This window comes from Vanellus vanellus (genome assembly GCF_965231255.1).
Source record: "Vanellus vanellus genome assembly, chromosome: 6".
In the NCBI taxonomy this organism is placed as follows: domain Eukaryota; kingdom Metazoa; phylum Chordata; class Aves; order Charadriiformes; family Charadriidae; genus Vanellus; species Vanellus vanellus.
Genome location: NC_138911.1, coordinates 31745889 through 31771705, shown reverse-complemented (window position 1 = coordinate 31771705; position 25817 = coordinate 31745889). Strand labels below are relative to the sequence as shown.

General features: G+C 41.7%; 1 protein-coding gene across 3 annotated transcripts in view; it reads right to left on the bottom strand.

Moving 5' to 3' along the window:
* The window catches only part of DPF3 (double PHD fingers 3), a gene marked incomplete at both ends in the record, with an annotated part of 164595 nt that overhangs the window by 54913 nt on the left and 83865 nt on the right, over positions 1 to 25817 (bottom strand). For 2 of the 3 annotated variants that reach the window (XM_082485083.1, XM_082485084.1), the window contains 2 exons: positions 3417 to 3512; positions 7372 to 7499. In XM_082485083.1, the coding sequence (XP_082341209.1) occupies positions 3417 to 3512; positions 7372 to 7499 (224 nt within the window). Of the gene's footprint in view, positions 1 to 2341; positions 2381 to 3416; positions 3513 to 7371; positions 7500 to 10129; positions 10239 to 25817 lie in introns of all 3 variants that reach the window. The other variant, XM_082485082.1, reaches the window with a different exon arrangement.

The window sequence follows — 25817 nt, the reverse complement described above, 5'->3', positions numbered from 1 at the left end:
ACAGTCTGTCAAAACTGGGATTTATAAAAACTTCACAGATTATTTCCCTAGGATTGCTTGGGTCTAATTCTTAACACAGTCCTGAAGGAAAGACATGGATTTGCAGCTGTCTGGATGGGCTAAATACTATTAGGTATGACAAGTATAGCTCTGCCTTCTGCAAAGACCTCTGTGCAGATCAGCACACATGTGCAGAGTGAGATTTGTAAGGGTGAACTGAAAAGCAGTTTCACCCTGGAAAAGGCCTCAGCAACAATTGTTTGGTGGAACCTACTTTACTGACCATATCACATAAAATCATCTTACTAGTCTGCAATATTTTGTCTCTGACTGCCAGCTCTGTAAACCCCCTCTGGGCTATGAAATCAATCCCAGGCTCATTCCTTTCTTCCCTCACTACTGTAAAATGTGCTGCAAGCTGAATTTCGGTCCATGGCAGCTCCTATACAACCCTCAGCTCATCAGAGAGTCTTCTTAGAGACAAGTGATTGACCTTTAATAAATGTTTCTGCTGATACCTATCCTACCAGCTGCATTGGCTTTTCAGGGCTGTGAAAAAGCTGTAAAGTCTTATTTTTGTCACCAGTCAGTAGGTCTGACTCTGTTTACATAGCGAGAATGGATCTGTTGAGTAAGAGGGTACTATTTTTACATAGGCACCTTTCAGAACAGGATGGTAATTTAAGGTCTGTTGCTCAGAGTTTCGCTAGTCTTACAGCCAGCTGTTTCCCTTCAAACCATTCTCTACAGAAACACAAGGGTACAGCATTCATGTCATGACCGCACGTCAGATATACTTTTTCATGCACTGAACACACAGGGGGAGATTTTTCAAGTCAATGACTTTCAATGAGACTTGGGTTCCTAAATGTCTTTAGTGCCTTTGAAATTGTCCCATGGGATATTCAGCTGACAAGCAGACAATCTGTACAGGTGCAGCTGCATTCCTCTCCTATCTCCTGAAAAACTATCCTTCCCAGCTCCTACCACATTCTCCTTGTCCAGCAAAGATACTAAAAAGCTCCTTCTGTAAATCCATCTCTTTGGCCTTCAGTGTCCTTCCTAATGCTCCCACCATTTCAGGGCTAGCCTTGAGGGGGTAGTAAACCAGGCAGCTGCCCCAGAGGCACTAAATTGAGTGCCCCGTGCTTGCTGTCAGCACTCCAGTCTGCTGAATTCAGTCATCCACGACTGCCTTCATTCTCCTGATGGGATGCAGCAAAGACTACGAGACTTGACATGTGAGGCCTGGAAGCCATGGCACAGCAGCCTTGAAGCAGCCCTGAAGCAGCCAGAGAGAGTAGCCAGAGGGACAGATGGAGAATCCAGGATTAAAAATAAAATCATGCTGTAGGGAAAGGAAGGGGCACGTGCATTTTGGAAAGTCCAGACCAGAAATTCTGTCGCATTAATCCTGCATCGATGCTGTCAGCCCTCCTCACTTCTTCTCTGAATCCCCAAAGGCCACACTCTGCAGTATCTAGTTTCCTATGCATGTCCTTCCCCTCTTCTGCCCTCTAAAAATACCCTAAGCAACTCCTTCCCAGAAACAAAGTGCTGCCCCGGATTCTTGTCCCCTAATTTCAAATCCTTGGTCCCGATTCCCTATACTGGGTCAGGCTCACATTAGAAAAGGGCTGCTTGAGGAGTGGCAAAACACTCGTGACCAGACGCAATTCAGGCTGCAATTCAGGCTTACCAGTTTTCAACAGCTAGGGAATCTGGCCCTAATTTTGAAATCCTAATTTATACCACATTTTGCTTTGGTTATTGATGCCATCATATAAAAATGAAAATTGCTCAAAGTATTTGGCACTCTTCAGACTTCTCTTTTTTTGCACTGAATGAAGCCAGGGCACTAGCAGAGCAGGAGTTAGTTGCAAGAAAAAAGCAAGAGATCCTGCTGCTCCTGTACTTAATAGGGGGCCGGTTCTAGGGCAGAAAATAAGACGTAAATTTATGCTTCAAAATGAATGGGACATCTAGTACCCTCTAACTCCTTTCCCCACAATAGCAGAGAAAAAGTAATAGAGCTATTCTGAAACAGTTTCCTGAACAGGGGAGTAAAAATTTGCACGTAACATTTACTTCAGGACTTTGTTTGGGCAGGCCTGGGATATACGAATATAGCAAATTCCCTTCTCCTGAGCAGTATATTTCTTTTAGCTATTCACTCTTTCACTCACCCTAACCAGCATGCGCAATTTATGTGAGAGCAACTTATTAGAAAAGAGTTGTTAGCCTGGAATATTAGTTGATCACTACAGTCAAGCTTGTGTGCATGTATCGATTCTAACTCCTGGTTTTGGTTACTGGTTCATACAAATTTTCTGAAACTTACATTTTTCTGGAAAATTTTTTTCCAGGTGGGGGTCTTTGGCTAAGAAAGAAAGAAAGAAAGAAACTGGTTCAGGTGATTTTGAGAATAAGGAAGGTGAAATATATACTTATCCAATTATTAAAGTGCTTTGATCTTATATTAAAGGACTTAAGCTCCAAAATAAAGGGGAGCAGAAAACTGAAACAACACAACAACAGAAGAAACCAAAAGAGAGGGTCTGATGCATAAGTACATTGCAAGTATTCAATGTGGTTTCATGTCTCTCTCTTATTCAAAAGCTATTATATCCTACTCATTTGGTCTAAAATGTGGCCCTTCTTGCTTGACTCCTACAAACACATCAAAAGGTACTTCTAGAGCTCCTGTGCCACTAGCATCTGCTGGAGCCAAAGAGAGATGAAAACGCTCGAAACTTCTGAGAATTGTGTTCACGATTATTTAGATGCCTAGCTGAAGGGGCCACAATTGAAAACATTGATTCCAAGTTTTAAAATGTTGGCCTCGTTACTTAACTGGTGCCCTGCTGAAATTGTGAAAAGACATCTTAGGTAAGAGAAGGGACACAGACTCCCCTACAGATAAAATAATGCCCATTTGAAGCAAATGGAAGATTTGCCGTGGGCTCAAGAGGGCCAGTGTCAGCCACAACGTGCTACCTTGGAGAAAGCTGCAAAATGTATTAACACAGTTCGTTACTTTTATTAATTATTTTCTTTTACTGTCATGACTGAATTTGTTGCTTTTCTGTAATTAGTAAATGTTGTTTTAAAGTAAGAGCATTGTAATAGCAGGATGACATCATAATTATTACAGTTTACATTACAATTGTAAACACAACACTATATTTACCCCAAATTTTTACTCTCAAGAGTCTTTTTTCTTGGTAATTCACAAAAATAAACTGAAAAAATATTTAAAAATCTTCAACCATATAATTGAAAATTACCTACAGTGTAATTATCACTATCATATATCCATGAATATACAATTTGCATATACAACATATATGACAAATATACACTAGAAAGCAGAGGTTTGCTTCCTTCCTTTCCATTCCAGTAAAGTTTCTACCTACCCGTCCTCTAGGCCTGTTCTTTCGTTTTGGAATATCTTCTTCCAAGTCCTCTTCCTCATTCACTTCATCTGCATTTTCATCATTTTCTAAAACCCTCTGTGGTTGAACAATAAACAGAAATGGTTAGAAGAAAAGAAGATGACACATACAACCAACTGCTGCTGTTTACCACAGAGACTGTGGGTTATTAAATTACAGTTGATTAATGATATAATGCCAGATCAGATCCCAAAACCCCTACTTCTTTCTGCAAAAGCAAAATTTGCTTTCCCTTCCACCCTCAGTTCTCCAGAGAGTTCTTATTAAAAAATACCACTGATATCAGTCAACTACGAAAAAAAGGTTCCTAAGAAATAACAGTGGCATCACTGAGCGCCGATATCCCACGACAACACAAGTATTAGTATGCATAACTGCAGGCCCTGTCTGGGAAATTGTTTGCATGATTTTTTTATTTTGGTTTCTTGCACCTTAAATTGTTTTGTTTTCCTCTGATGTTGAGAATGCACTTTAAGAAGACAGGAATCAGTGTTTTTCTCCTTGGCAGCTCAGAATTTACTTTGTTTAGCAAAAATAGAGAAAATTCCCCCATATATTCCAGCATGTTTAGTGGATCCAGCAAGTAACATCTTTCAGGGCTTACACCACAACTCCGCGATCTGGAAGCAGGGGTCTTGCTGCATGAGAATGCTGTGGAAGTACAGCTCTCATTGAACTTAATAGGAGCGATAGCAATAGTTCCTTCAATTAATTATTTAATAGGAACAGTAATTCATCATCTCACATAACAGTGAGATGGTCCAGGTGAGGGAATTTCAATCCTTTTATCTTGATCTTTTGAAATGTAACCTCTGTAAAATCAAACACAGGCTGGCTGCCCTGAAAACATGCACAAGTCAGACATCAGACAGACAAAGGCAAGACAAACCATCACAGCACTAATGTGGAAAGAAGTCCCATTGAAATCGCCTCAACCCTTGGCATGCCTGCTAGAAATACAGAAATGGACCCCAGCCATTCCTGCCATTCATGGTGTGGTGTCATTTCATAAGGGACTAATCTGGAATCACTAACTTATCTTTGCCATGTCACCATTCATTTAAATTACAACATGCACCCATGATGCAGATTCAAATCAGTGACTTTAAACTGATGGGGAGCACTTTCAGTCTTTTACTGTATTTGTGCCTTCCCTATAATTTCTACTTAACAGATATTTGAGAGCCAGCAGAGGGAGAACAGGAGCAAAACACAGTTGCTTTCGTTCCTTCCTACCTACCTCAAGCACTGAATTCCGAATTTGTGGAAAAGAATACAACAGAAATTTCACTTTAAATAAATCCTGTATTTGGAAGCCTAACTATACAAATTTATTCTTAATTTATCAGCTAAATTTTTAAGACTAATGTTGGACAGTGTCCCTTTTAAAAAGTACAAACAACTTTTAGAACATGGTAGAGGATCAATTCTTCATCTGGTTTTTGCTCCTTTTATTTTTAAATCTCAGGAGGCTATTAATGAGGTCAGATCATCATGAAATATAAGTTCACATAATACTAGAGTACTAAATACTAGAGGGTGAAAAAGTTAAGCAAGTTCCAGTTCTACATACATAAAATGTTTCTCCAAAATTCATGCAATTGCATACATTAATTGACTGCATTTTAGAAAACTGAAGCACTCAGAAAATGTTGCACATGAATAGACTAGTGCTACGTAAGAAAATCTGCAGCCTTACTGATATGAGTTTATATTTTCACAGTGCTTCATATCTTAAAGTATCTCCAAAAAAAGAGAAGGCTGCAACTATACCGTATGTGGGAGGGAAAGGAGCTAGCTTACAACAATAATGCTACACAAGAGCAGTTAAGAGAAATATTACAAACCAGTTTTTTCATTTAAAATTACAGCAACAATTTAAGAAAGAAATAATAAGTAACGAAATGTGAATTTGGATTATGGCTTTAATTCTTGGTAGAAGGGGCATAGCCTGTCTGTTGCGTGGTCAAAAGGCTATTCTAGGCCTTCTCCTGCAAACGATGGAGATACACATTCAATACCAATTTATTGTAGGGCAAAATCCTCAACGCTGTTAAATACCAACTGTACAGCAGATCCCTGCCCTTTTTAGCAAAGTAACTTCTCTTTTCCTATTCTGCCTTTCTAAAACAGTTTCCTAGCCCAATATACTTCAGTGCAGCTAAGCACCAAGTCGTCTTCTGACAGATACTGTGAGCTTGAGGGTGGTAAGTGGCTGGGACTGAGGTGACAACTACAACTATCTCTATCCCACCTGCTCAATCTCACCACCACTGAGGCTGGGCCCTTTCAAGTTACAGCACAAAAGAGCATGCAAAGGAACAAAAGAGAGATTTGCATTCTCTTATTTGTGATATGGATAAAAGGCACTGATTATGATTTTGACCTGGTACAGTCCAGCTGCCAGGTGCTGACGTACACACTGAAAGCCGGCTAGTAAAAGTAAAGGCTTCGGCAACCATTTTTTGTATAGACTGAATCCAGATAAGCTGTGCTTGCATAAGAAACAACAAGACGTGCCTTTTGCATACTGTTCTCGTGAAACCTGCATCCAGGTGACAGGTCACAGCTACAGCAGTTTAGCTGAAAACTTTTTGTATACTTTTGCACTCCCTCCCTGCTCTGCAATGCCCACACTTGCGTCAGTTCCATCATCTCTGAAGTCTCTTTCCTTGGACTGCTGCTGGGGATAATTTGGGAGCTCAGATCACACAGCAACATCCAAAGGCACTTGTTGATCTCATAAGGATGCTGCACCATGACTTCTTGTGAGCTTGGAAGCACAGCTTTAGGGCTTTCAGCTTAATAGACCCAGATACACTATTGAAGAAGGAAACACAGAGGGGGCCTCATGCTGAGCTTTTCCCCGCTCCATGAGCATGGAATTCTTCCTCTTTCACGGTGCTCCTTTACCTGTATAACTGGGAATGGGAAACCGAATTTTTCTGCCCTCGTGTGTGTGAAATTTCTAGCAAATAGACCAGTAGGACTGAGCTCCAAGCGTATAGATTTGATGCCTATGCTCATTTAATTCATCATGGGGCATTTTTACTTGTTTTAGGTATAGATGCAATATGTTGTATCTCAGCCAAGATTACCAAGTTTGACACACTGCCAATGGCTCTTGCTAAAAATCACTGATAGGCTCATAGCACAATGGTTTTTTAGCATCATCAAAGATGTGCTGCTGCTCCTCCTCTAGGAAAGGCCCACTTTCCTAGCAATTGAACATGTCTTTATGAAGTTACATGCCCTTATATAAGAACTCTTTATATTAGCTGAATTCCTTCTACAAAAGACCCACAAATGTGTTTCTACTTTTAATTGTTAAAGGATGAAATGGAATGTTGTCATATAACATTCAAATAACTTCCAAACCATAACGCATGTGAAAAGGCAACGTTTCTCATACATGCGTCACTAATAATAACTGAGATAATAAGCATTAGAATATTTTTAATTATTTATTTTGCTTGTATACTTCCTGAAGGCTTCTCAGTATAAGAAAAGACAGGCAAGGCAACGACACACATTTGTTAGCAGCTGTGAATCCAACTTCAAATCCATGTCCAAATTCATTTTAAATATGAGGCACTAAAATTCAGTTTATGGTTGGGACCCATCTCTGCTTGTCAGTTTTATATGTAATCATCTCATGGTGCTGCAAAACAAATTCCAACACGGGAGCTGTGCAGAACACAGCTAAATGACCGAGATTCTTGTGACAGGAGAAGTGTGCGAGATCCCAAGTTCATTTTGAGCATTACAGTGTAGCACAATGGTTTGATAACATTTTGACAGTAGAATGACACAACTATCAACAGATGCACTGTTCTGTCACAGGACAAAATCTGCTAAGCTTAGAGACAAATTGTAAAATCCAGCCCTGCTGTCAGGGCATGGGGCTTTCCTTTACCTGGATTTCTTGTATAGTGTCTTCCTCTTTAGTGTCCGCTTTTTTCTCTATTCCCTCTCCACGCAGCAAGGCTTCCAGAGTTGTACTTTCTGATGTAAACCCATCTTTTTTCAGAGGCAGATCAACTTCTGAAAAACAAAACACACTGACTATATGCGTCTCCCCCAGACAGCTAACAAGCAGGACAGAGATGACAAGCAGAAGACTGACAGACTTTCAAGCTCATTTCTATCTTGAAGGAGAGTTCTTCAAGTTCTTCTTTTAACCGCTAAGGATCCCCATATAGGAATCATTTCTATCTTACTGAAAACCTGGAATCTTTTCAGCTGTTGTGTCTGCTTACAGGAAAAAAAGACTGGACATACTGTATCAGAAGGAAATAAATGGGGGAAGAAATCCTTTTCCTTTATGTAAACTTCCTATGCTTCAAATAAAGAACAAAACCAGGGCTTTCTAAGATACTGAAATAACAAATATGAAGATATGATCTCCTGAAGTAGAAAGTAGTTTAATGCAATTTAGTATCTGGCACAGTTTATACAGCACAGCTTCAACCAGCATTCTCCTACACCAGGGCACGTTTCACATGAGGGGAAGCAGTAAGCTAGTGTGTGGGGTGATGCTGAGAACTTAAACTGAACAAGGGGGTGTGTCTTGAATTTTCATTTAATATTGAATAGATAAAATCTTCAGTTTGTTCTAAACGGGCCTACACCAATGAAGGAAGACCAGTCAGCACAGCTATGAGTGCAAAATCCAGCTCTTAAAACAAGGCGACCTCCAGCCACTTCTGGAAGAGCCAAAGGCTGGTCCAGGGCAGGCCTGGGGCATGGGACTCCAAAAGACAGTGTGGGTTTATGAGGAAGCTTGCCATGCAACTTGCCATACAACTGAAGGAACAGAGATTTATTCCCCTTTCGAATGCTGCAACTAGATTATAAGGCTGTGCAGCAGGCAGGCAAATACAGCATGTTCATTTTAGCATGACGTTAAAATACACCTAAGGAAAAATTCAGTTTTCCTTGTAGATCCTGGCCTCCACCCTACTCGTGCAGGAGTTCATTCAGAGCAACCCCACGGCAGGGAGACATCCTGAACATCTCTTTTACCTGACATTGCCAGGTGTGGATTTCTCAAGTACTCCTTCACTTCTAAAATTAATTCCTTCCTCTAGGCCAACAGATTTATAAAGTAAAAAGGTACAGGACCAATGCTCACAAATCAGCATCTGGTGTCCTTATTTCATAGCTCTGTCCACTTCTTATCTTTTAGGACTGTGTGTGTTCCCCAGTTTGCCTGAAGCTCCCTGCCTTTCTATCACCATGACTTGTAAACTCTGCATGGCAGAAATTCATGTGTTTATAAAGCCCCAAATCACTCCTGCAATCCAAATAATGAATGAACACTTCTACCTGTGACAGTAAAGTATAATCTGTTTCTTGGGGGCAGTTGTGTCCCAGGAACATGTTTATTCTATATAAGAAAAACTCTAAGCCAGCAAATGATTCAGGGTCCCTGATCAGTGCTTCCACAACATGCTTGCTCGAGTCTTCTGAAGTGAGAGAGCATTGCTCAGCCAATAACCACAGAAAATCCAGCAAAAATTCCAGCAAAAGCTATTCTATTCATGGAGGGAAAGGCTGAGTACAAACCATGCAGAAAACCCAAACCACTGGGACTTTCAAAGGAAACTCCCAGGACAACCCACACAATGGGACGGGGTCAACAGTGAATTGATCCCCCTTCTCATCAGAAGGAGGTCTATTCAATCAGACCTCTGTTTTCAGCATTAAGCTCTGCACACACACCCCATTATGCCACCTTCCCCAACTTCTCCTTTACTTGAGCTATAAAAAAGACAGAGAAGTCAACAGAGAATCATACAGATTAAATTTCCCTGTATGAACTCCTAGTACCTCCCTCTGGATGCTAAATCCAGACATTTCAATAGAAAGAAGGGATTTTAGACTTGATTTGTGTGCAAATCCCAACACTTGAATCTAAAGCCACTAAAGAACCTCCATAATAATCTCTGGCTGTGGGCTTGGCTTGGTTTCAAAGTCCTGTGCTTAGGTGCAAAAGGTCATTTGCTTTGTATTTAGAACCTTGTGGGACTGCAAAACCTGAGGGGTCATCATACACGCAGCAGGAGAAGCAGCTTCAAGCAAGCTCAAGGGCATAGGAAACAAACATGTCTTCACTGTGACAAGCTATGTCTGTCTCTGGATACCGACACACTCAGCAAACAAACACATTAGAAAAAGGGAATGAGCAAGGAAGGGGTGAGGGATAAGTAAAACATACACATGAAAGTAAAACTGCTTCCTGTTTGTTCCAGAGATATTGAACATGAAGTCAGAGGGAAAGGTAGGCTTGAAGGTCAGAAACCGTCAGCTGTCTTCAATAGGCGTGTTTGGTTTGTGTGGTTCTGCTACTTCCCACCCGCAACACTCCAGGAGACTTTTCATCCAAAACTTGTAGAGCATATTTTAATTATTAAATTTAACATCCCACTGACAAGGCAGTGTGAGGTAATACTTTTATTCCCAGTTTACTGATGGGGAGATTAAGTCACCAAGAAGTTAAGTTAGCAAGCTGAAAATCCAGTGAAAAGAAACACACGGCAGCTGCCTCCCATCTGCCCTCTAAGCTTACTGCTATTCAACTCCTTCATTTTATTTTCCACTGGTAGCTTCTAGGAGTCCGTTTTCATTCCTAAGGAGCTCTAGAAAGTGGGAAATGACAGACGCTATCTTATCTGGAATGTAAAGTTTACAGTATAAAAACCTACAAAGGTCCAAAGACAACCTCTCAGTAAGGAATTCAATCTTCGTAATGAATTCAGTCCTTCCTGGAAGATGGCTAGTCTGTAAAGGATACAATAACGAAGACAAGAAATTATGTTTCCAAACCACTTTTTGAATCCTCAGAGATAAAAGTCTCCAAAAATCTAAATGGTGGTTCAGTTAACCTAAAGAAACCCCCAGAGCACGGGAACTGCTGTACAGAAGCAAAGTGAGGCCTGTTTCACCCACTGTTCTGCTTATGAAGGCACCAGCCAATGTCTGAAGCTTCAAACAAAGCCAAAGAAAGAGTCTTCTTGGCTTGAGAAATAAAGCTGTGACCCCAAACTTCCCTCTGTTTGCTTTGATATTTATTGTGCTATACTATGCATTCATATCAGATGCTGCAGAAGAAAGTATGTCTGTCAGGAGAGAAATGCAAAGAAAATAATCTACCCTAATACTAGATTTCATCCTGATCTCTAACAGGTCAATCCTGAGGGATAAATGCAGTATAACTTCCACTTATACTAAACCTGGCTCTTCTGGAAATGCACAGAATAGCCCAGCCCTTTCTGAATTTTGATACGCTTTTGCCCTCAATTTTTTCCCACCTGAGTGAGTTCAACAGTTAAACTATGGTTTGAAAGACCAAACTTTTTTGTTATTTCTTTTTATTCCTCTCCTTTTGAAGATAAACAATCACCATCTTTTCTATTACTCTGCTGTGGGAAGTTTTCCATATGGCTTTGTCTTGTCAGACCTCTCTGAACTCCCTGTTATTCTTCAAGAATCTTCCCAAGATGGACCAATACTGCGCCTGATATTTTCAGATGAAGCCACATCCCCCATTTAAACAAATGCATTACAATATTCTTTATATTACCCCTCAGGCAGTGTCCTGTGGTGTCCAAGCTGCATACTAAGCAGAATTAGGGACTTTGTAACAGGACCAATAACTTCCTGTAAGTAATACTTTCAACACACAGGTGACAATGTCCATCCCACTGCCCATTCACCAAGCACATTCCCATCTACCCAAGGAGGCCCACACAGACTTCCCTGGCCACAATGGTTCTAAATAACTTTGTACTATGTGCAATTGTTGGTAGTTTACAAGGTACACCCTCTCTCCAGCTTGTTCATTACTATAACACAACAACAACACAACACAAACAACACAATTACACAACACTGGACCAAACACCAAACCTTGACGCACCGTTAGCCTTTTTCGGTAACGAAAGTTCTTTGTTTCATTTTGTTCTTTGTTTCATCTTTTATTCTAAAAGTGTTGATCCAAGACAATGCTTTGTTTCTCTTTGGAGGCCTACTACATACCAAAGCTTCAGAAAGTGTAAGCAAATTGTCAACCACCTCATCTATTAGTTCTTTACCTATCATGTAAAGAATTTTAAGAAAGTACCGAGACGTGCTTTTCCTTGCTAGGAAATAAAAGAGTAGTCAGTTAGAATCACCTATATCATCATTTCCCAGGTGCTTTACTGCTTATACCTAATTACCGTTTCAATCAATTTCTCAAATGTTCATGTAGAATTTATGGGTCTTTAAATCCTTGAATCACATCCAAATCCTTTTTAAGTATAGGTAATAACATTTGCTACCCACTAATTGTTCTAAATTCTTTCTATTGTAACTCGTAGTTTGTATCACAAACTCTTCTTCAGACATTGCAATTTCAGAGAACATAATCTTTATTACAAGTAATAACTACTAGTAAAATCACTATAACTAAAAGCTTACTCTTTTATATAAAAATTTTAAGAAGGTTTGTGGATAAATTTCCCTTTGATTAGTATTGCAAATGCAATAGCACCTGGTTAGTGTAGGAGCTACAGGAAATAGTCAGAACCATACAAAACAGAAGTGTCAAATCAACAAAAATCACCAATGAAAAATAAAATGTTATTTAAGAATTCTTCCTGTTTTAATAAGCCACAGTATTATTGGTGTCACAGCTAAATATTGTGCATATATTATAATTCAAATATGTGAATTAAAATTTATGTTTCTTAACTTGGCAGAGTCCCTTTCATAGTGATTAAACTAACAAGGTTATTTCTGCTTACCAGCTCAGTGCAGCAACCTCTCTATTTATCAAGGTCCTTAAACCACGGTGGTAGAATCTGAACAAGCACCCATGCCAGCATCATTGCATATCTGTTTTCTATTGAACTGTTGCCTCCAAAAGCAGCACATTTTCACAAATCCTACAAAATGGTGGGCTTTTCCAAGTTCTGATTCACCAAAATAGCTGCAAATTCCTGTCCTTAAATGTGCTACATTTGGTTTACTACGCATTGGGAGCCAAGCAACTTTTCTGCCTCTCTTTGAAACATAAATTAAAAACAACCATCCCTTTTTCTATACAGTGCAATGTATTTGTTTTACAATGGATCATTTCCATCTCCACAGTAGCAGCTGCCACCCAAGCCATCATCTCTGTGCACTCGTAAGCAGCTCCATTTCCAGTTCTAATTGGGAACAGAGATACTTATTGGGTGAGTTCCAGCATGATCTATCACGCCAGAGACAGCTACTATGCAAACCAAAGCAATCCGGCTTCCAAAAACCCTCTTAGACAAACACTGACTTTGCACACATAGATCCTTGCATTTTTGTTTCTTGGTGCTGTTTTTTTGGAACATAAAAAGTGCCAGAGGAAACTATATATTAAGAGTCCATGAAGTGCTGTTTAAGATGGATAAATCCAAGGATATTACCTTAACAACCACTACCTCTTTAAAATCATGTAGGTGGTCTAAAAAGGCCACCTAATTCACAGCAAACAGAACTACTGCTGAGCGAATGCAGCCACTAAGCTCATTAAGAGGATGTGGCAGGATGTGTCTGAAAGTGCAGTGCAGTGGCTCAGCAAGCAATTAAATCCCATGACAGTTTAAAATGAGAATCTATCAGTGTCACAAGAGTGTGAAGCCTCAGCATCTCTGCTGTTCCCACCCCCAGCGTTTTATTTATGATGGCGTATTGGGAACATGGGAAGTCAAAAAGATTATAATGAAATATGCCATATAAAAACCAGATTAAGCCTGCTCTTCTTTGGGGAAATATGCAGAGAGAGAAGCTGTCTGTTAGCTGTCGAGTTTGCAAGAGATACCATCTTTTGGGATGGTGCTCTCTGCCAGCAGACAGAGTGCCCCAGGGGAAATGGTGGTGAAAAACCCAGACAAGCAGCATCCATCCATCCATCATATGCTCATCTCCACATCTCCAAGGCACAAATATAGTGTTAGAGTGCAAAGGGTGGGGGTAGGGGGGATGGAATCCCTTAAGAAAGAAAGAGGAGACAATGCCTTACGTGAATGAATAACTGGATTTTGTAGCTTTTCTGTGCGCACACAACCAGACTCTTCTTAGCTTGTTTGCTTGCTTGCTTGTTACATTCATGGCCAGTACAGTGATTTGTTACCTTCCTCGGAATAGATGCATTCACAGCAGTGACCAGAACCAGGTATATTGAAAGTAAGGCTATGCAAGCTTTTTTCACAGGCATGCCTCTGCCAGCACAGCGCAGTATGGCTCTTCACTCCTCCTGGAGATCTGGATCTTCAAACCCCTTCTTTCACGGCCCCATCTCCTGCTATCCTGGGGGCAGATGCTCATGTTACTGCTGTTATGCTTTAATCCTGACCTTCCACAGTCCCTGCTGACCCAGTCTGTTCTCCCAACGCTACTGCAATTCAGCACCCATCTGTAGCAAACTTGTCAGTGTCAGTTCTACACTTAAGATCCTCTCCAACCCTGGTCCACAGGACCTCCTGCCAGCCCAGCCCTGGGACTCCCCTGAGACTAGACTACTGATAACACAGACTCTCACAATGAGTCCATAAAGCCAAACAAATGTCCCTAGAGACTAGTAAACATCAAATTCACTTTATTTTTAATCCAAGCCAGACACAATAAAGCCACGGCCATACTGGAGATAGTAAGGCTACTCCAGTAACTCTGTGTCTCCCTCACCAATTCCACCCTCAAACCTCATGTATTTTATTGCACTTTTGAGGTAAACAGGGCCATGGTGAGAACAAGAATCCAGTCAAAGAGAATGACAAACCAGTTTTAGAAGCAAGATTACTTAAAAATAAGAGAGTATCTGTTTCCTCAGAAACAAACTGTTTTGTGTGGAAAGAATAGTTTGGAGGACTATCTGCCATTAAGGGGAAACTCCTTTCCAGGCTGGAGCCCTGGGATCCTATAACGCCCCAAAATGAATCTTAGTAAACACTTATTACAAGTTTTTGGCACTACTGAGGTTTGCTTTAGGGAGCACTGGGAGACTGGAAAATCCCAATGTCTCCTTAGCACCTCTTCCTGCAAAGCTGCTAGTCTCATGGGGAGGTTGGGGGGGAGCAGAGGGCAGAGGGAGAAAGTGAAGAGTTGGAAGAAGGCAAAGGAAGCTAAGATGGAGGTGTGGGGGGGAGGGGACGACTGTACACTCTCACTTTTCAGCCAGGGCGTAAACTGCAGAAATATCAGAAGACAACTTTGAATTTTAAGACCAGGATCCAACAGAAAGCTCCTATCAGGCCCTAGCTAAAATATACCCCAGGAGGCTACAACACAACAGCAGGGAAAAATAAGGATGCAGAAAATAGCAGAGGCCCTCAAACATAAGGTTAAGCATTGTTTAGTTTAACCCATCATCAAAATGTGGACTTTACAAGCAGCTGTATTTCTTTGGCAGATTAGAATGCTTCCATAACATCTCTCAATAATAATAAAAAAAAAACCAAACAGCCCTCCTGTCGGTTGTCTCTTGGAAGTTCTTTACAGATTTATTTCTCAGCACAGATATAAATCATTGTCACATATAATATACTGTACCTGCTTCTCAAAGATTGCCAAATTACAATATCAGGCTAAATGCTGGATCAGGTAACTACCCTCAGGGCTCAAATCATGAAGGAATATCTCCATTCAATAACAATATTCTAGCACTCATTTGTGTTCTGGTCACTTTTGCATTTGTGTTCTAGATGGGCTCACATTGCACCAGGACTTTTGCAGTTATCAGGCAACACTGTAGGCAACTTGGAGGGTCAGAGGCTGGCTGGGTAACTGCTACAATTTAGAGAAAAATCCTGAGTCCAAAGTCTATTCCTTCGGGCTTTGCATGACCCTAACAAAGCTTCTGGCCTGTTTGGAGTAAAAAGAATAACTTGGCCTACCTATCTGCAAGTGGTCTTATAGATACGCTCACACAGATGGATGGGCCTTTTGACCCATCAGAAGAACCAGAATCTGATTATTGTCCAATAACCAGACAGCTATCGGCAAACACCAGTCACCCCCACAGCACACAGCCAGGCCAGTCACCCCCACGCTGCGCACTCTGCAAATGGTAACAGGGAGCGGACTTCCACTGAAATCACCTGTACTATTTCCATATGTGACAGCACTGAATAAAACCACTCATACTGAATGCAAACCCATACATAAACCACACTTAAAATCAGCCACGCTGTAACCTTGCTGCAAATTCTGTGAGATTCTGCATAGCTTCTCCTCTTCCTTATCGAGGACAGTGGAGGGGATACCTTTAGTAACAGATAAATCTCTGTAATGCAGTTATCTCTCAACTGCAGTGCACAAGCATCCCAATTAATTCAGTCCGGGCCTAGCAGAGCCGGCACTAAGCCAGAGCTGATAAACCTGCCAAAGCCAATCTGAGTCCTGCAATGATTCTTGGGAGCCTGCTCTGTGCCTTCTCATGCTCTGGACTGAGGGGGGTTATTTGCTTGAATGCAGTGCTCAGTTCTGGCTGGCTCCACATGCCCATATGATGGAGCAACTCCATTTAATGAGGCCCTTCTAAAACCCAAAGCACTGGGGAGCAAGCAGAGACACCCAGTCAGCTCTGAAGGCATCAGCAAGGATGCAGCAGGGCTTATTAGCACTGCTTAGTGAGAATACAGGTGTCCTGGTCCCGATCCTGCATCTCTGTCTGCAAATTTCCCACTTGCAGGAAGACAGTGCTCTGCAAGCCAGGCAGGCCTGGGAAGCAGCATAGCCACATTTGCATGGCATGGTGTCCGCAGAAGTCAGCCATGCCAAGCAGAGCTGGTTCAGCATCCCTGGCTCAGTAAATACCAAACCTGCATAAACCACTGAAGAACAGAAAGGCCACTGCAAAGTGGCAATGATTTTAGGATGGGATAGGGAACAAGCATCTTAGACGCTGCCCTTAGCATCGCTGCTGTCTCACCATGTGATCTTGGGCCAAACTCCAACAAAGGTTCCCTCTCCTTTTCCATCATCTGTCAAATGGAGATAGTCTTCATCTATCCTCTGGGGTTTGGTAGGGCTTGTTTAATATTCATAGGCATTCAGGCACCAAATATGCAAGGTGTTCTTACAGCTTCTCACAAAGCCAGGTTTAAACACATTTTTTTTCCAGCCAAGAAAAACACTGAAAAAGCAAGACTGTTTCCACAGATACCAGATTTCACTGGCCAATTCACAAATTCCAAGGAACGAGGATAATATTTACTCACACAGTAAGATGCATCTGACAGATGAAGCTATATAATTGAAAAATGTTATTATAAGAGGGAAGCCTTGTAATAGAAGAATGGCATGAGATCCTTTCAGAAATGGCATAGGTATCCTTTCAGAAATGGGAAAGAACAAAGCAAATCATCTACTGAAATGCTCAGATCTCTTGCCACAAAAAGGCAAGAAATTCCAAGAGGCCTATAAAGCGTTTAGACAAAAAGGTGAACTCTAGAATTAATAACAGAATGGTAAACAGGAAGATTAATGGCACCAGAGAAAATGCAGATGGTGAAGCCCAGCCTGCAGGCTCAGCAAGACTCTGAATGGGGGGGGGGGGGGGGAGGCAAGGTGTAAACAGGGTGACCTTCAAAGTCACGGGAATGCCTGCCAACAGGCCAGCCAGAGGGCATCCCAAGACACAGATGTGCCATCTGGGGTAGGCTGTCTCATGACAACATGAACAAGATTTGTCTTTTTCAAAATCTGCAGGGAGGCAAAATTGGTAGTGGCAGAAAATATGACCATTCATTCAAAAGGAGCACAATTAAATGCTGGTTGGAAAAGGATGCTATCTATTTTGTAAGGAAAAAGAATTCCCTGAATATCCCCCCTCAGAAAGGTCTTGTGTCCACTTGTAAAGCCTGCTCATGCAAGGTGTAGGGGAAGAGAAACTGGTTTTCACTAAACAAATGTTTTCCTTGAGGGCTTATGCTTTAGGTTTATGGTAAAAAGAAAAAAAAAAAAAAAACAAAAAACAAAAAACCAAAAAAACCACTCAGCACAAACTGCAAAGCAGCTCTTTAAACCCATGATGGTATAAATTTTCCCCATCTTGGCATAAGTCTATTCACTCCAGATGGCACATTCAGGTTGAAAGCAGGTAAAGATTCCTCAGACATCTCTATGTCCAATATCTGCTTTTACAGAGTTCCCTTGCTCCATCTCAGTGCTTAGTTGGGCCTTGAACCTCCTAATAAGCTTTGCGTATGCCTGGGAGATCTCAGTTCTTTGCCTACAGTAAAAATTGGGAGAGAGAAATCTCCAACCACAGTTCTGCAACAGAGACTGGCTCTCTCAGACCTGATGCTTATATCATTGAGGTCATCCAGGAAAATTAAAAAGTAAATGCAATCACACTTTTTTAAAATACATCAGTCAAACACCATAGTGGGGCAGTGCTAAGGGGAACAATGCTATCTCTAAATAAGCCTTCTACAAAATAAGCCAAAAGTGTTCTGCTATGATATCCAGAGTCAAGAATTTTAGGGGAAAACAGAATAAGCAACCGCATTACAGCTCACTGTGGAAAAAAACAGACCCTAGCTGTAGGAGTCCAGCAGGTAGTGAATTCTCACACCTCTTTTGCTTCCAGCCCGACTCAAAGTACATCAAATTTGAGTATTTCAGGCAAAAACTGGCCCATCTGAGTTCAGTGCTGAAATCAGTTAATCTGGAGCGTGTCCAGAGGAGAGCCATGAGGATGATCTGAGGGCTGGAGCACCTCTCCTATGAGGAGAGGCTGAAAGAGTTGGGGCTGTTCAGCCTGGAGAAGAGAAGGCTCCAGGGAGATCTTATTGCGGCCTTCCAGTACCTAAAGGGGGCCTACAGGAGAGCTGGGGAAGGACATTTTACTAGGGCATCTAGTGATAGGACGAGGGGGAATGGCTTTAAACTGGAAGAGGGCAGGTTCAGATTGAACATTAGGAAGAAGTTTTTCACTTGGAGGGTGGTAAGGCACTGGAACAGGTTGCCCAGAGAGGTTGTTGAGGCCCCATCCCTGGAGGTGTTCAAGGCCAGGCTGGACGTGGCCTTAGACAACCTAGTCTGGTGAGAGGTGTCCCTGCCTATGGCAGGGGGGGTAGAACTCAATGATCTTCAAGGTCCTTTCCAACCTAAACCATTCTATGATTCTAAGTGTACAATCACACACATCTGAATGGTTTTTATCCTGATGGGCTGCATATCAACTGCAACAAAGGTATTGGCATGGCCTTCAGTTTCACAGTAGGAACCACAGGTGCAGGATGAGCTCAGGCAGCTTGTGCAAAGCCTGCACAGCCCCAGCACTGTTGCATCAAGCAGACTTGACTCAAGTGAGCTTGCAATTGCTGACAGGAGCTGCCATCACGGCTCTAGAAATCAGTACATACCTTTCTCCAGAAAGCCCCATCATGTGGCTCTGTTGATTGCTTTTTGAATAGAACATGAATGGAGAGATGAAGTACGCACCTGAAAACACTAAAGTGGCATCGAGGAAGGAATCAGGAAGAAGAAGGGAAAAAAACAGCAAGATGGAGAAAAGCTATTCTATTCCTTCACTTTGCCTACTGCAGCTGAACTATGGCAGGCTTGCTCTGAAAACTGCCACAGAAAAGTCTGAAAAATGGAAGCTCTGGGCCTTGAATTATGCCTTTTCAATACCTCTCTCCTTTCTCCTCTCCACTAACAGAGAAATCCTGTAAAATCCTAAGATACTGAAAATGTATGTTCTGGGTCCTTTCCACACCTTACAAAACACAGTGAAAATAGATGATGATGGGGAAGAGGGAGAGAGAGCCATGCAAAGGGAAAACAAAGTGAAATACAGAATAGTTGCTCTTCTCTCCTTCCCCCTGCTCAGCTTTCATTTCCCTTTGTTCATCTAACGTTGAGCCAAACTAAGCCAAAGGAGCTGCCGTGCTGGGCTACAAGATTGATGGCTGCAGGCAGACTCCACAGTGAAGAGACGGATGACTGGTCATTTCCCGCGATGCACTGAGAAACATCCATCCTTGCAGCCATGCTGAGCCCATTTGTGCTCCTTTTGAAAAGAGAGATAAACACGGGCAGCCGGAGGCACCTGAGTGTCCTTCTCCCTCAGAAGGACACAGTTATACTCCTCTGGGTTCCTTGAGAAGGTCGCTCTGTCCATCCCTGAACATCTGGCTGTGGGATTTGCTCTCCCTCTCTCCCTCTCTCCCTCCCCCAGCAATCATCCATCTATTAGAGCACAGTGCAGGTTGGAAGAAAACGGTGAAGAGAATGGTGTGACAACCTCATCAATCTACAGCTACACGCTTGGCTATTTAGTTTTCTTTACGCTATTCCTAAATGCCGGGGGGGGGGGGGGGGGGGCAGGGGGGAAGAGAGAATTGCTACTGGTATGAAAGAGTGAATTGTGGAAATGGCAACGTGGATTGGAGTAAGTCCTTATGACTATTAAAATGTTGTGCATGTACTAAAGCAGTAGGGAACTAATTAAGATTCAGGATTGTAAGGCAAAACAAAAAAGTTGGATGCACTCTGGTTCCATCTGTAGCACTTGCTGTGAGTTCAGATGTACTTGGGGCATCATCTTTAGCAGAGAGAGGTTATTTTTTTTATTTTGCCCATTCAGATACCAACAGAAAGCTCCCTGGAAGAATATACTGTAAGTATATTTATAGTGCCAACCCTGGTATAGCAGCTTCAGAGGCACAAGGCACTTAATCCTGACTCCTTTCTATTTAGTTAATAGTGTCTTTGTTTGCCGATACTGTCCTGGTGTATAGCATTGCTCACAGATGCAGCCTCTGTGTTTCCAGTTCTCCTGGCCGTGCTGCTACGTCACTTAGGCAATGAGCATTACATGGCAGATCTACCCATAGCATCATTTACAAATACAGCATCATTCCAGAAATTCCTATAACTATGAACCTCCCTTTATCAGAGTAGCACATATCTGTCACTGTGTCATTCACAGACATTGTACCAATGAAATCATGAGAAGATAAAAGCATTCACCATCTCTCAAAAACACAAAGAAATGAGTCACTTGCTTAAAGTGTTTAACTGTAGTTTTAGCATTCTAACTGTCTGAGCAAGCTTTGAAAAGTTCTCTTTTACTCCCATCATACAATGCTGTTTATTTTAGGTCAACAACAAAAGGATTTTCACTACAGCTCTGTAGGACAGGCATAGGATATTAATCATGACCGTATGTGTTCCTAATACATGAAGCCCATACTTCCGAAGGGCAACCACATGCATTCAGAAATGCATCATTTCCATCAAGAGGAGCAAAGTTTTCATCCTTTCTCCTACATCCAGAACCATGGCTTTAGCTGAGGGAGATTGTGGTAGTCTTTAATGGAACTGTACTTACCTACAACAGCTAAGGTCCTGGGCCCTAAATTACCTTGTTTGCTTAAGGGGAACCATGCTCCAAGTGCATCCTAAGTGAAATCTCTGGTCTGGAAGACATTACACAGAAAAGCCATATTCATCTATTCCATTCTTAATTCCTCTCCAAACGTACATTGCATTGCCCCCCGTTCCCCCAGGGAATCCATTATTGGGAACGGATGCCATGGCAAACACCAATAGTGTCAGAATCCTCAAGCATAAAAGACTATTAGGCAATCAAATGCAAAATGCAGAGAATATTGAAATTAATTGTAATCTAGTAAAAACATCTTCTCAGGTACAAGATGATTAAGGGGCTGTAAAATGTTCACTCCAGAGAATGGGAATGACAGACTGAAGACTTCCACCAAGGAAGGCCGTGAGAGGTGCAGGATGTGGGAGGGGAAGCCATCGTGCTCTTCATTCTACTCTTGGTAAATCTGTGAAGCTTGGCTTGTAAGATTTCAGACTGGACTTTGTATTAACATTTATTGCTCATTCCCTTTTATTACATACCAGGAAAACAGCACCTGCTCTAAATTTTATAATATCTCATACTACAAAACAATTTCTTTTTCTATGTGTCAGGAGAACAATAAAATTGAATAAAAGTTTTTTAAAAATCATATTTTGAATGTCATGATATTCCATAATCTTTTAGCTATTTTTTGTTAACATTTTCTTCTATAAAACAGTGCACAGGTTCTACTATATGGTAGCCCCGTGACTTTATTGGGCTCTATCTTGCAGGATGCTGTGTACCAAACCTGCAAGTCTGGTCCAACCCGGTACTTTACATGTGGATTTAATTTTAAGCATGTGACAAGTTCCATTAATTACAAAAAGATCACTCATGTTCTTAAAGCCCAAGTTCAGGTGCTTTCCTTGTCTGGGGTTAGACAGCTTGGCATCTTACAAGACTAAGCCCTGGGGACTTGATCCTATAAACCCTTTTTCATGTGATTACCAGAGAACTCCCAGGATTACTCACATGAACATACAAATAGATGCAGTGAATTAGATAAAAAATACCCATTTCCTAGGATCTTGTGCCTAGTACTTGCATTTAAACTCTTCTTGTGCTTCACAAAAATCCTTTTGCCAATGCAGCTCATTCTTTTTCAGGCATCGGCACTGAGAAAAGTGCCCAGAGGTTTGCCAGCAAAGCTATTCAGGTTCAGTTCTAGCTGCAAGACTCCTAGAGGGCAGGCGGCTTCCCAGCCACCCCTCCCCTTTGCTGGAGAGCTGATGATTTGAGCCTTGGGGGAAACGAATCTGCTGGGTTCCAGCATTTCTCCAGGTATCATCCTCTGGCACATCCCCAGGGTTTCCCATACCCCTTCCTCCTGACAAGCCTTGAGGGAACTGCTTGGGCAACCCACTCCTCAGCCCCCCACGCCTCCTCGGGGAGCACCAAAACACTCTTTCAAAGCCACCTTTTCCCTAAGAAGAGAACCTCATCCTCAGCTCACCTGCACTGCCCTCTTTTTACGGTTAAATCTGTTTATTTCAGAAATAAGTAATCCTGATGGTTACTTACAAACATCAATGTTAATTTCATAGTAAGGGGATAAATCCTGCTGCATTTTACCTCTCCAGTAGGAATAATGTGTCTCCTAGAGACACAGCATTCACACTCAGGCCTTGGCAGCTTAAGAGGCACGCGCTGAAAAACCTCTTCCCAAAGAGGCGTCCTAGCAGCCAGATGTAGGCCAAACACACAGTAGCCAAGAAAAGCAAAAGAGCAGAACAATGGGCTGGATAACAGAGAAAGGGTGGCAGCACCACAAGTAAGCTCCCTCTCAAGCAGCCCAGGTATTTCAAGCCAATGCCACTTCAGCTGCCCAAACCATCCAAGCTTTCCTCAGTTTTTGCAGATGAACCCCCAAGAGATGACCTCCAGTCACACTGCAGAGGCTCTGAGGGGTCCATCAGCACAACTCTTTCCTTCAATTTAATGGCCTGCTGTAGCGACCAAAACATTTTTCAAAATGGCCTTGCTCCAAAGTCATCATAACTCTATTTTCACAAATATACTAAATACAGCTGAGACTACACACCGGTGGAAAAATCATCTCTAAGTGGCTGCATTGCTTCTGAAATTACAACAGCCTTGTATTTGTGGGTCACTGCACATGCAGCCTATGTTCCCATTCTCAGGGAAGAGACCCAGAGAACTCAGATAGAGATTTAAGAGTTTCCAAAATTGCCTTATCTTCTTCAGTTGGTATTTCTGCCTTAGCTTGATGACTACAGCCAGAGGGTTCTGGCTTCAATGGGCTTTTGATCAAAACCCAGAGAGGTTCCAAAGCCCAGTGGCTTCTCCACGCAGCTTTCTCCTAATTATGCAAACTGGCTCAGCCACACCAGGAGTAATCCCAGGTGATTCATACGAGCAATCATAGCTAACCAACACAGTTCTCCTGGTAAAACCGTACATACAAAACACTTGTAGTGACCTGTTCCAGATCCCACAAATGAAAGAGAAACTATTTACACAAAATTAATCCTGTAAATTCTACCAGCATGACTGCAGAGTTAAGCAGCAGAAACAATGTTTTTGTTTTCTTGACTGGACTATTTATAGAATATTATTTGCTTTTCTAGAAATTAGTGTGTTTTATTTCCATACCTGCAAAATCATGAAATCCTGTTTGGGGAAAATACATACTCACTCACATCCTTGAACCTACTAAGCTGAATTAGTCTAAGAATTTGCAGCTTATCACATATAACAATACCCAGCAAGAACAGTGCATGATTTGAAGAAGTTATCCCAGTCCCAGCAGCCATGACGTACAGAAGGCTGGCTCATCTGTGGTCAAAATGAAGCAAGAAGAGTTACGCTGTGCAAAACTCGAGATATGTTCCCAATATTTACACTGCACAGCCAACCTTGTGAAAACTGGCTCAATAATTCACCTGTGGTGAGTGTCTTTGTATATATGGGTGTGTAACAAATTACTTGTTTTTCATCACCATCATGGTACACATAAGCCCAGGTTTTGCACCACAGTTGGTACACTTTCATACCAGTTTCGCAAGGCTTCATGTTGATGGCCAAAATGTTTAATATTGGCACTCTGAAAGCTTGGCAAGTGGCACACTTTATTCATACATTCCTTTTTATTTAAAGGTCTCCCCTACCCCTCCCAAACTCTCTAAAAAGATTTATTAACTATCTTTTAGGCACTTATCTGAGATAGACAAACAAGATCAATGTTTTAGCACCTCCATTTTACACACTGAGACGCTGACAGAAAAAGAGATATTCCATTCGCCCTGGTGCTGTGTAGTCCTGTATGGGGCACAGGCGATGCCAGTGTGTGATAGTGTGGCAGGACATTAAATGCAGAGGTTGGCACCTCTACTGCAGACTGGCATTGGGACAAAGATATTTCACTGCAGGACTTCTACATCGTGATTCAGTGTCAGTGTCAGTGAATGCAGAAAGGGACAGGCTCTCTGGTATTCTTAGTGCCATGTAAGAAAAGGAAAGCAAACTTTATCTGGCCAGAGATTTGGACTAGCAAAGGTCCTTATTGTAGGAAGAATTTAAAGGTAGTGGATGAGATGGAATAGAGTCTGGTTAAATACTTGTGTAAAAGGAAGAAGCTAATTTACAAGGTGGTTCCACACTGATGAGTTTTCTCTTGGCGACAGAAAGTCACCTTTTCTAACCTGAGTCATAGCTAGATGTGTAAGTGCCATAGAGCAGCAGCTCTTGCCTGTGGTGCCATGTCCTGCTGTGAACAATCTGAAGGCAAGATTAGTAGAGAATTGGAGCATACTGTTTTGATTCAGTAGCACTGATGGACTCATCTGTAAGCTGCAGGCTTAGCTGATGAATAAACACCTACTTAAATTTAGGCCAATACTTAGGTACTTTGCTGGATAAGAAGCCCAAAAGAGAAGGCCCAGCAGAAATCAGAATTTATTTTGGTATAAATAAAACCCAGAGCTGGTAAAAAATAAATTTCCCCCCCATTCGCGTGAGAGGTTCTCAATTTGCTAGAGAAATTATAGGAAAAAAACAGTTGGGATGTTTAGGGATTCCTACAGCCATGATGAATGTTTTCTTTTTCTTACACATTGAACTTACTTATCTAGCCCTAAAAAAAAAAAAAAGAAGAAAAAAAAAGGGCTAAAAAAACAACACCTTCCAGTATCCCTGCTGCAAGATTTGGATTCACAATATATAGCTCCATTTTATTCCAGAGTGCTACAGAAATGTGACATATATGAGTACATGATAGACCAACCTCAGGATTCAGCATGGTCAGCGTGCAGATGTGCACTTTAACACATCAAATGAGAACTGAAAATTATCCACCCTTCCTGTCATAAAAAGTTAAGTATTTTTTTGTTTTCTTCTACATGAGGTGCCAAAAATAAAGATTGGTGGGAACAGGTGAAAATAAGATCTGTTCTAGCTCAACCAGAAAGGATCCATGTGGAATCACTCAGTAAAATTCTTTGACATGGGTCATGCAGCATCTTCAAATAGGAAGCTCACCATCGTCCACACTCTGTGATGTTGAGTTATTTGACATTTGACCTAATATTTGCCTAACACTTGACCTAAATACACTACAGGACTGTTGCTTTGGCACCACATACCAAAACCAAATCCTGTTTCTAATAAGTAATAATTTAAAAACAGGCTATTCCTGCTACAGAAGAAAAATCTGTCCCAAAGTTGACTCATGGAGCGGGCTGAATCCCTCTCCTCCCCTGGTTTTACACCCACAAAGCTCCATTCATTTCTGCAGAGGTAACTTCTGACTTACTTCAGTTTACGTGAACCAGAGTCAGGCCCTGCCCTTGCAAAAATCACATTATTCACTGCTCCCTCTGCTGGCCTCACAGCACGGCCGGCTTCTGCAGATGCCCGAGTACAGAAGCAGACATACGCAGAGCCCATTTCCAATCCTACCACAACTAAACACCTGGCAGGTGGAATCAGTCACGTGAAAAGAAAAA